This window comes from Zonotrichia albicollis, chromosome 8, assembly GCF_047830755.1.
Source record: "Zonotrichia albicollis isolate bZonAlb1 chromosome 8, bZonAlb1.hap1, whole genome shotgun sequence".
Lineage (NCBI taxonomy): Eukaryota > Metazoa > Chordata > Aves > Passeriformes > Passerellidae > Zonotrichia > Zonotrichia albicollis.
Window position 1 is genome coordinate 3,019,200 of NC_133826.1, and position 12,117 is coordinate 3,031,316.

Sequence of the window (12,117 nt, forward strand, 5' to 3'; positions counted from 1 at the left end):
TGCTTTAAAAATCTGCTTGTTAGGGTGCCTTCACCAGCTTACACACTCCATTCCACCCACACTGCCCCAAACTGCCCAGCCATATTTTTCTCCAGCTTTGCCATGGTACAGAAATTTGCTCACTTCTTTACTTTGCTTCTGTGCAAAATTTATTTGCAATTCCCTTATACTTTCTTGATGATACTGAACTACAAAGCAGAAAAAAGTATTTTTGTAGTTACACAATGAACTAGGAACTATTCTGCATTATGTTTAGCACTACATGATACCATGTCTAAGAACCCACAACTCAGGCTTTGATGCTGTTTTGTATCACTATTTATTCTAAAGATTGATGTGCTGCATATTTATATTTTACTTAAAATTTATAGTATCAAGCTCCAGACGTGAAACTTTCTTGGAGCAACACGCAGTTCAGTTGCTACCTTGAGATAATATAAATTTCACAGTTAATTCACCCCAGTGATGAATTTAGATTTGTGACAAGAGAGAAACCATCACTCATCTCCTTTGTTAAATATTCATTCTGAGCACGAGACCAAACTGTTACATAGACAGACACTGCCTTCAAAGCTCTGTAGGAATCCAAAAAAGTCTCCAGGAGATCTTGTCTCAGAAGCAAAATGGGAAGCATGCTGGGGAAATTTATAAACTCCCAAACAATGTAACTGCACATCTTAACTAAGGCATTTGAAACTTCCTTTTTGTCGTGCCACGTTTAAGACGTTTCCCAGAAATCACTTTCTTCGAGCACTAACCATATTTCAGATTCTCTCATCAAAGAAAGTGAGCAGCAGGTCATCAAATCCTAAAGTGAGATATTCACCCTCCTCTGACATCCGGATCAGTCCATCTGTCTCCACTTTGAAAGAGCCTTAATATGCTTTTCTTTAAGTGTTCTCTGGTGTGTTCTCCGCGGGCCCATCGCCATTATCATTCCAACCTCTCCCCACTCTTTTTGTCATCCTGCGTTGGCACTTCCTGACATGTGTTATTTAAAAAGTGACACCAATGACTTGAAATCTAGACACATTTTTCCTGAGACATAATTCCAAGCACTGCGTTTGTCTCATGCCAACTCTTGCGGTTTTACAATCGCGTTTTATTTTTAAAGGATTGCTCTGTCTTTTGTTGTTGGGTGAAAACCCACAGACAATACAGGAAGAAACTGCCTGAAGCCTCGATTCTAGGATGACATCTGTGCAGGGATCTGTTGGGAGGAGTGGATCTAAATTTACACAGGAAACAAACAGTAAAACCAACTATAAATAGGGCATTGTCAGAGGCACATAAATAAAGGAAAAAAATACTTTCAGGGACACAATGCACAAAAATTAAAACGGACTCTAATTTTTATTTTCTTTGTAGTCTTTTCTGAGTTTTCTTTTGGTTTTTTAATCAGGACTCAAGATTCTGCAAAGTGAGTCATGATTTCTGGAAATTCCATTTACGAACGGCTCGGAAATTTAAAACTCATCTGAAAACCTGATCCTCAAAACATGAGTCCCTTTCAGCTGAAAAGCCAGAATTCAAGATACCACCACCAAAATATCCCACCAGATACCCCAGACAAACATGTTATTCTGATTGAGTTTTCAACCTGAAGGTCATGACTTTTCCCTCCATTGAAAATACAATTTTCCAACACAATTTGAAGATCTCACCTGTCAGCTATGCTTCCTGGCTGGACTTCCTTGACAAAGATACCAACTTCTCCCAGGCTGGGATTTTTAAGGGCAACCACGCTGAATCCAAGCCCTCCAACAGAAGGTTTATCAATCGTTATTGATTCTATTTGTCTCCCCTAATAAAACAGAAGATAAAACGATTTACTAATTTTCAATGCAACAGAATGAAATAGTTGAAAATTTATGAATGCTGGGAGAATTATTCCCCTCCTAAGACTAAACAAAGGCAAAATAGTGAATATGCTATTTCTATAAAAGCTCCTCCATTTATTATTTTTAATATGGCAATGTATTGGATATGCAAGCACTCTGAGGTTCTGAAACCTCAGGGAATTTAAGAGCTGCTTTCACACTTCATTCACATTATGAGATGAATTCCAAACTGGATGAAAACTATGAACGAAGTGCTGTCTAGAGCAATGTATTTGGGATTTCTGGAAATGCTGTATAGCTAAACTAAATTACTTGTCTTTTGGCTCCCCTTGCTTTTAATGCTGATTTTTAGGTGTGCATTCAAAAAGCTGCAGCTTTTAAATAAAGAAATTAATTTCCTCGCCCTCCCTGCAGCTTCACACTTAATGCTAAAAAAAGTTCGTTTTTGCAACTGCCTGTTTTTCAGTTCTAATATAAAATTGCTGGGGTTGTTTACTGGGAAATATTACTGGGAGAATGCACTGCTATCACAGCTCTTTTATTGCAAATAAGGTGCAGCCTTTACTGCTAAATCTTATCTCTGATGAGTTAATGACACACTAATGAGAAGAGTAATGCTCAAAATATTACAGCTACATTAAGGTAGTCAATTAGCAACAGTTACTTAATACAGAAAGGCATGACTAAGCAATTAAATTAATGGCTCAAAATAACACAGAACAATACATTTGTGGTATAAATGCCAATCCCAGATGGGTAGATGTCTGCACCTGTACAAATTCTTAAGGAATTTGGTACATCTGCATCTGCCTGGCAATGTTAAGACATACTAAATAAAGAGTTAAATAAAATATTGCATGCTAGTTTTTTTAATCCTTTGCACTGCTCATAAAGTTGGTAAATTTCCAATTTAAAATGTACTTGATAAACAAGTGCCTCCATCAAAACAACTTTCTGCTGAAAATGTCCATTTTCAATTAAGTGTCATCAAATACCAAAAATGTTTTCTGGCAGCTGAAACTTCCTTACTACGTTGGTGTGTTTGGTAGAAAGTAAAACAAAAAAATTGGCAATGGAAGTTAAAAAAACAAAACAAGCCACCAAGCCACTTCCTATTGCTGACATTATCTTCCAAAGGGAAAAGTTCTCAACACTTCTACTCTCTCCTGGTTAGGAGGCACCAAACTTCCACACACACAACAAAAAAAGCAGCGTGAAATGCTCAAAAATGAAAAAATGTTTGGTTCACTAAACCTTGGAGCCTTACCTTTGCCATTTGCTGGATGATCATGTTAAATTCATTAACTGGCAGGTTTGGAGTAAAGGCTGATGCTCTGGGTGCAGGTGAAGTGCAAGGTGTCCCAGCAGTGACTGATTTGTCAGCAAACACCAACAGCCCCCTCTTGGTAAAATCAAAATCCACCGAGCGGTCGGGAGGCATGTAATTGAGCTGTAGAAAATGAGCAGAGGTGTGGGACAGCTACTGAAAACAAAAGAAGGGTTTTCCACAAACACCATTTTATGTGCAGGCTGCCCAAGGAGCAAAAAATCCCAGCGTTCATACTTGCCCATTCACACAAATATAGTCACCTGTATAAATCAGGCAGTGTTAATACATAATCTCTAACCAAGCTACCATATAAAATGTTTTTCAGGAGTTCCCTGAATGTTTCAGCTGTGTTTCTATTCCTCTCATTTTTCTCTGTTTCTTTCATGCTTCTCCTCTGCCCTTTACCCTCTTTTCACCCTGCTATTCCAGAAACCACACATGCAAAAGCACCAAACCATAAAGAGGCTCTCAAGCACTGCTGCAACTGTTAGGGAAACCTGTATAAAACTTTTGGCACAAAAATTCAAGTGTTTTGAGTCATTCAGGAGCCTGAGGCCTAGTTTGTATTATCCCCTCCCCAAGGAGAGCCTAGGGTACAAACTACCACTGAACATGTTATCGCTGCTGGAACTTGCACTTCTAGTCCTCACTGATAATGAAGAAATGAAAAATATTCCCAGTGTGACAAAACAAACTGGAAAATCCCATCCTGAATGAAGCTGCCCATGCTTACACAGAATTTCAAGAAAACCCAAATTTTCTAGATACGAGAACCCTGAACATTCCAAATACAAACCCCACTATGTCACAGCCACTTCTTGGAGACATTTGCATTTTCATACACGTGTTTAACAGCCTGCAGGCATGCATCCAAGCCTTGGAAGGAAGGGATGCAGCACCTCTGGGAACTCAGGAAGGATGGATAATGAATGGCACAGCCACCACCAGGCCAGGTGCACCTGCAATACACCTGGCAAGGGACACCTTTGTCTCCCTGACACCCACCTTGCTGGTCACTCCCTGGTTTTCAGTTTGCTGATGATTTTAACTTAGCTGCAGGGTGAGACCTGTCCATGCCCATGTGCACAAAATCAAGTGTCACTTGGCTTCACAAACCAAACCACATGAGTTCCAACCTCTGCTGAAGCCAAGTCATTTTAAAACTCGCTTGGGCACAGCTGCATCAGAGCCTGGCAAATCTTCAGGCTGCGTTTTCTACACGTTACTTGCCAAAGCAGGTTAAGCATTCTTATAAAAATTAGCAGGAACTAAGCAATGCTGTCTTTTAGGGAGGAAAAAATGCTGCCAGTGGGCTGATAAACAGCACTTAGCTGCAGTGAAAAACAAAGGATCCCAGTTCCAACACTGCTCAGGACTCCAAACACTGGAGCTGATGTCTTTTGCAGATGTTTTTTTCCAACACAACCCCGCCTGTCCTGCATCCCTTTCAAGGCATGCTGCCCCATGATCTCCTGGTTGCAAAACCACTTGTCATTTCAGCAGTGCCTCTGCAGACACAGAATTAAAAATAGGCCCAACACTCACTAGCACCAGGTTACAGCTTATTAACGAGAGCGCCCTCGTTAACACACGCCTACACACACGGATCCAAGCTCCCCTGGCCCAGAGTCACCACCACACCAACTGCAGCAATTTCACACTCACTTGCTCCTTCAGCTGCTTGATGGACTGCTGGAGAGTCAGGATCTGGTTGAACAGGGGGCTCCTGAGGGTGTTCCTGAGGACAGCCAGGTTTTCCTGGTGCTGGGAATCCCTTTTCTCCTGCAGCTTCGCCTGCAGCCGATCCAGGATCTGCAGCACCTGCTGCTTATCTGCACCACAGACAAGGCCAGGTTAGGAACGGAGCTGCTTGGCTCAGTGCTCAGCAAAAAGAATCATTTCCAGACCACCTACCTGCTGCTGGATTTTCTGGCATGTTGAGGGGTGCTTTTGGGATTGATCAGAATAACCTGGCTGAGGTTTAAAAAAAAAAAAAATCAAATTAATTAATGATAGATCTAAACGCATCAGTAACAGTTGATAAATGCAATAATACCACGCTAACTACAAGAAATTTCATTAAAAAAATACTACTACCCCTGTTGTTTATCCCAACTATTTAACAAAGCTCTCAACATAGCCTCATCACATCCAAAATTTTTTCCTTGTTCCATGTGCTTTTCTTTCACACACAGGAAGGAATATGAACAACTCTTCCAAACATGAATAAAAATGCAGGTTATGAGAAAAAAAAACTGAAAAGGAAAACTGAAAACTGAGACAGACATGTTCAAGCAAATTATTTTGAATATTGACATTAAAGTTGTGATCTTCACAGATACGCACAGAGCTAAAATCTACCTATAATTTAGGAGATATTTTCCATCTGATCATTTGTAGACAGTATTCGTCAGATCATTTGTAGAGAGTTTTCCAATATTCTGGATGGCAATATAGGTGAAACTTTGTGTTTCCCCATAAAACAGTGAAGTTCACTCATGGGACAGCACAGAATTAAAGCCCAAAATTTGGCATATTAATCCCTGTTCCAACACATTCCTGAGGAAGATCTGTTCTAATCACAGCCTGATTTACAACAGGTGAAGGAAGCCTGTTCTCCTGCAGGTGTTTGAATTTCTCTTTTCTACACACATGAACAGCAAAATATCCTTTATTAAACTTCTAAGGAGCAGAATATCCTTTATCAAGCCCCTCCGCAGTGCCAAACAGAACAGGTCTCCAACAGGGGCTGAGGCCTAGATGGCAGTATAAAAACAACACACTTGCAATTAGCAGAGATGATAAATTTGTACCCTTGCTTGCATGTTATTAAGTTGATGTGGAGCCTGTCATTCTGAAATCTATCAAGGCAGCTCTACCAAACAAGTTTCCTTCACTTAGTAAAAAGGCAGCCATTTAACAGCACAATTTACATAATTTTAATTCTATCCAGTATCTAAGTGTGTAATTCCAGAATAATATATTTGGAATTATTTTGGAATAAGACTAGCCATATTTCTCTCTCTATATAAAAGCTTTTTATTTATTTTTTAGTCTTGCAGTTCAAGAGGAGCAAGGGGCACAGGGTGAACGTGACACCAGGGTCAGCACATTCCAGGGGCTCTCTCCCAGCAGGATCTCTGACCCTTTCAGCCCTGACACTCTCTCTGCTCACACTGGAAACACCTGGAATTCTGGGAGGACACTGTTCTATTTACCAAAATATTAATTATGCAGGTGAGCGGCATTCCTTCTCCTGCAGAGTCAGGTTAAGTTGATTTACCTAACTGGAAAAAAAGAAGTGGATGGAGGCGTGTCACAAACCACAATTTCAGATTTATGCACCCTTTCCTGTGCGCATGCCAGCAGCTCTGGCTCCTGCAGGAATTCCTGCAGAGCTCGGTGCCTTTGTGTGGTTTCCACCCAGGGCCAGGCAGAACGAGCCTCTTTGCAAGACTCCTAACAGATTTAGGAGGTCATTTTAAATCAAACTCGTAGCAAGAGTTGAAGCAGCAGAGCCACACAACCCCCTGAAAGATTTTCAGGAATGCATCCGCACTTTTGGAAGTGCTGCAGCTTTATTTTCTTTTCCATTCGAAGTGAAACACTTCTGAGAGCACAGCGGCCTTTGATTCTGTGCTGAGAGCTGATTGTGAGGAGCAGATGAAAACATCATTTCCTTACACACTCCTGAGCCTTCACCAAACCCAGAAGACAAAACTTAACCTCCTCGACTGAAAATACAGCATGAACCCTAACAAATCAGGACAAAGAATATGGAAATTTGTTCTTTCTTCCCCTTCATTTCCACTTCCCTCCATTCGCTCTCCTCCTCTGTTTTTCTACCTCTCATCACCAGTTAAAAGAGGAAAGCGAGCGAACCAAAAGGAGAAAGGCATGGAAAATAACTCCTGTGAGGAAAAGTGCCTTGAAACACCTTTAAACCAGCAGTGGGGAGAGGAAGAGATTAAACCCAGAGAAGAAATCCAGCATGGCAGGAAATAACTGACAGCACCATGCCCACCCAAGAACCAAAGCCAAGAGGCTGGTCCAGCTCCCCAGCCCTCTTTTGTGCATTTATTCTTCCCTTTCCATTTTCCACCTGATCCCACAGGGGGCTAAACACTCAGAAAGAATCCTTCACGTTTTGGTGGGGTGAGCTTTGTGCTCAGTCAGCTCTGAGCTGCCAGCAGTGGCAGGAGGGGGACAAGAGGGGACACCCTTGACGTGTCCACACCTCACAGCAGCACCAAACTGCACCACCAGACACATCCATCCCCAGCCCAAAACAGCCTCCAAGTGCTGAGCTAACCATCCCCAAAATTCATCTTTTTTTCCTTTGCCGAGGGTGTAACAACAGCAATTATCCAATGGGGAATGACCTGAGAAAACTGGAGATTTAAATTTTAGGAGAAGAATTACAGGTAAGAGATCTTGGCTCCGTCAAGGCAGAAGCTCCCTTGAGAAGGAGGTACAAAACAGGAGACCAAAAAAACCAAAGTAAATTAAAAAAAATTAAAGAAAGTTTCAGCTTCTTGCTTGAGCTGCTCCAAGTGTCCCTAAGAGCCACTTGTGCCAGTGGATGTCCAAGTGGATCTCAGCTGATATAACCGAATAACAGTTCAAGTTTACACAGCACTTTGGGGTTCCTTGTGATCAGAGCTGGCCTCCAGACAGCTTGCAACGCTTTTTTAGTGATTATTTTTGGTTTTGTACAGTATGTTAAAACAATATGCTATGTACACTCAGTATTTCTTTATTCTCCTTTCTTTCATAAGAGAGTGGGGAGGAAAAAATTAAAGCAAACAGCTCCTTCTGGTGTGAAGGGATCCCTGAAAATACAAACTAATTTAGAGTTTTCAAGTAATGGATAGCTGAGGACTGGTCTGTAATACCTGCCATTGGGCACCAGAGAAACTCACAACTCCAAGTATTATTGATCTCTCTGTTTAACAGCCCAAACAATTTATCACAAAACACTTTCCAAACACACTCTAAGTCCAGGCAGAGTGTCAGCAAACAGTTGATATATTAGAAAGTCCATTCCTAGGCATTAATTTTGAAGAATGATGCAAAACACTTTGGTTCGTCCTGTTAAAATCAGTTAGTGCACTCCACATCCCAGCTCCAGTCTCCAACTCCTATGGATGCTTATTCATCCTACTGGAAACCTCAGTTCAACATTTATGTCACAACTTCCAACATAACCATAAAATCATCGAGAAAATGATGAATTTCAGGAGGTTGAGGGCTTTGTAACCCCAGGACAGCATCCAACTGGGGTTCCACTGTCTTCACTTCTGAGAGCTGACCCCAGCGCATCCGAGGGAGTGGGAAAGCTTCAGAAGGATTTGTATGGAATCCCAAGACTTGGATCTTCTTCAAAAGCAGCACAAGGAAAGAGGAATTCCCCCATGCTGGTGCCAGCAGAGGGTCATCAGAAGAGCTGAAAGGTTTCAGTCTTCCACTGCCATCACCCCCCTGCCACTTGCGTGGAGATGTTCAGCCCTGGCACATCCCAGAGCCAGAGGGGAGCACGGCATCCCAACATCCCACAGCAGCCCTGACAAACAGCTGCCCTCCACAAAGGGCTGCTGGAAGCTGCAAATTGAGAGCTTTGCTGCTGGAGGAGGGCACAGTTCAGCCAGCAGAGCTTCTCCTGCCCCTTTTTCCCCACCCATCCACAGCCACCTCTGCCCCACATCCTTTAACTGAGCCTCCAAGAACCTGCATCCCTCCAGGAAAAGTCCAGCCTTGTGGGAAGCTCTCCCCACTCAGCCTGGCTGGAAACTTTGGGGATATTAATGCCCACAAGCGCCTGACCAACTGCTGCTGCTTCTCAAAGGCTTCTAACACCACCAGCCTCAGCAGCCAAAGGGCTCATCCCGATCCAAAGTCACCTTTCTACACTAATGCAGTTGGAATTTTTCCTGGCCCTGTTATCATGAGTGACTAATTCAGTGCATATCATCCTCCTCATCACAGAGAACTCTGACTCGGAAAATTTCAGTTTAAAAGTTGATAAAAGCAAAAGCAAGGGAAACCAGCATTTGTCAGTGTGATCTTAATCCTAAATTGTCCTAACATGCCATCAGATGAACTTCAGATAGCCAAAATTTTATAGTTTACATGCCATCAAGTGACTCCATACTGTGAAAAACCACTATTGTACCAAGTGTTTTGCTCAGTTTTACTTATACTGTACAGAAAAATTCAGTCAGACCAAACAGAGCGCACACACCTTTCCTCTGAAACCACCTCTACTCTGTGCAGGATTTACAAAAATGCTGTTGAGCACACACTGAGTGCTCCAGGCACTTGACAGAAGGAAAAAAATTGAATACTTCTGTGAGTACCTGAGCGCTGATACACCACACATCTTCAAGGTGTAGTGGGTCACAGCTAAATATTATTGAAAATATTTAGGAGGAGGAAAGTGAAGAAAACACAGCACTGTGCACCTGTGATTACCAGTCTTGGTGCAGATCAAGAGGAGCCTCACTCACTCTGCAGGCATGGGAGCTTTAGCAAGCAGAACCTGAATTCCTGTGGACTTCAGCCTCCAGGGAAGCGCTGGTGTGGGTTCCCTGCTGTCTGACAGAAGTTAGAGCTCATGCCAAAGCTGCTCTCCACCAAGCAAAAACATGGTCTCAGAAGCTTGTTCTCATGGAAAACTCAATCTCAGTATCTAAATATTGTCATTCTCAATAAATCCTAGGTACTTTGATGACAGTGTGCACAACTAACAAATCACAGGGAACAGAGCTGTTAGACCTGGAACCACGCTGAACTTCCAAGGGTCACAAATCACAAAGGAATGCGGAAGAACTGTGTTCCCATTAACCACCCGTAAACAAAGCAAAAACCTGCTCTGCTAAGAATCCCTGGGCTGACAGGCCCTGGATGGGAAGTGTTGCAACAGGTGTGTGTTAGTTCCCTGCTCTCCTCCCGATGAGCCAGCCTCTCGGAGCAATGGGAACTGTTTGCACAACAACACAGCACCAGGATGGCTCCAGTGCCATGGAGAGCCCTTGGCTGCCATCGGCAGTCACTCAGCCCTGCCCTGTCAGGCTCTCAGGGACTTGTTGAGGTCCCTGGTGCCAGAAGGGCTTTCACATGGGAGCCCTGGATGAGGGCAGGCTGGTATCCTGGGCATGGCTGCTGTTCACAGGGCTGGCTCTGGAAGCAGGAGATGGTTGGAAACCCTTTGAGAATTCCAGCATGGGTCAGCTTGGAAGGAAACACAGCTGGGTCATCTGGTCCAACCTCCCTGCTGAAGCAGGGCCATCCCTGAGCACAAGGCACAGGATTGAGTCCAGATGGTTCTGGAATGCCCCCAGTGAGGGAAACTCCACACCCGCTCTGGACAATCAATTCCACTGCTCTGCCATCCTAACAGGGAAAAAGTTCATCCTCACACCCAGCAGAAACTTCCTGGGCATCAGCTCCTACCCACTGCCTCTTGTGCTATTGCTTGGCACCAGCGGGCAGAGCCCAGCTCCATCCTCTTGCCAGGTCGCAATACTTGTTACACATAAACACAGGTTTTTATCCCCTTTATATTTTCACGCACACATTTCACCCAGTGATCCACATGGCCGTGTCCGAAGGGGAATTCACCCCTGGTCCACGCCGACTGCCCGTGCCCTCCTCCCTCCCACCCCATCCCAGCCGAGCCGTGCCATGCCCGGGGCGGCCGCGGTACCTGCGGGCGGGCTGCGGGGAGCTCGGGGAGCGGGGATGGCCGGCGGCGCTCACCTGGGCGGAAGGGGAAGCGAGGGCCGATCCCGGCTCACCTGCGGCGCAGGAAGCCGGGGCGGCGCGGCAGGAGAGCCGCCTCCCGAGGGACGGCCGGGCCCGGCCCCTCCCGGCCCCGCGCTCCGCCGGGACACGGGCTCCGGCCGCCGCGGGAAGTGCAGCGCTTGCGGGTCACAGCCGAAATTCATTTCTAGTCTGTTTCCAGGTGAGCCTGACCCGCCGTAGCTTGGATCTGCCTCCAGCCTCCCCAGTGAAGGCAAACCGCGTGTGTAAATGTTGAAGGAAAGCTTATTTTTCACTTATTTGCAGCACATCGGGGTCCAGACTCAGTGATAGTCTGTGATTCTGTGTTTTGAACTCCCTACAGAGAGGCACGTAGACCCGGCTTGGTGTGAGGGCTCTGTTCCCTTTGGGACACAGGGGTGTAGATTCGGGTGAATCTAATATGGGTAAAATAATATTTTTATAATAATATGCTCTGCTCAGCAGCGCAGCCCCCACCACTTCACAAAAGGGAATGGCAAAAAACCATAGGAAAACTCGGATGGAGTAAAGGGATTCCCCCACAGCACCCTAAAGCACACACACAATGTCACTGCGGCTTCCAAGACACAGAACATTGTCCAGGATGGCAATAGAAACAAAATTCTCCTCCTGCTAGTCACAAAATAGTGAGCAGGCACCATTTTAGTTGAAATTAACTGTGTGAACTGTGTGTGCTTTCTGAAACCTGTACATTAGTCTGCTGACTTACTACAATTATATATACGCACATAAAATGGTCAAAGTTGATAAATAGAATTTTTATTCTGCTACACAGTATCATGAGCCTGTCTGGTGACCTTACATGGCCCCGTTGGCTGAACGGGGTAACAGGAGGTTTGGAAATCAATTTCTCATGAGTTCAGATTGATTTCCCCTGTTCTGGCACCCGTTTGGTTTCACTGAGCGGTGTTTTGCTAAGAACACACCACTCCATCCCCCTTCCGAAGGATCCCGAGCGCTCAGCTGCCCGGCCCCAACTCTCACTTTTAATTAATGTGGCGCTGGTGAGAAGTGACAATTTCCCTGACAGTGATGAACAGCGAGCGGTGTATTTATCCACGCGAGGGACGCGCCGCAGACAGAAGAGCCGGGCACTTTTCCCATCAGTGCACCTCCGTCTCCATCTCTGAGCGCTGAGTTCAT

At 44.5% G+C, this 12,117-nt stretch overlaps 1 protein-coding gene across 2 annotated transcripts in view; it reads right to left on the reverse strand.

Moving 5' to 3' along the window:
* The window catches only part of PATJ (PATJ crumbs cell polarity complex component), a 145,627-nt gene extending 134,551 nt beyond the window's left edge, over positions 1–11,076 (reverse strand). Inside the window, exons 1-5 of one of the 2 annotated variants that reach the window (XM_074545682.1) lie at positions 10,930–11,076; positions 5,086–5,145; positions 4,837–5,003; positions 3,109–3,291; positions 1,665–1,804 (exon numbers count right to left, since the gene is read on the reverse strand). In XM_074545682.1, coding sequence (XP_074401783.1) covers positions 1,665–1,804; positions 3,109–3,291; positions 4,837–5,003; positions 5,086–5,107 — 512 coding nt within the window. In that variant the 5' untranslated portion in view covers positions 5,108–5,145; positions 10,930–11,076. Of the gene's footprint in view, positions 1–1,664; positions 1,805–3,108; positions 3,292–4,836; positions 5,004–5,085; positions 5,146–10,876 lie in introns of both variants that reach the window. The other variant, XM_074545681.1, reaches the window with a different exon arrangement.
* Between the last annotated feature and the right edge of the window lie 1,041 nt (positions 11,077–12,117).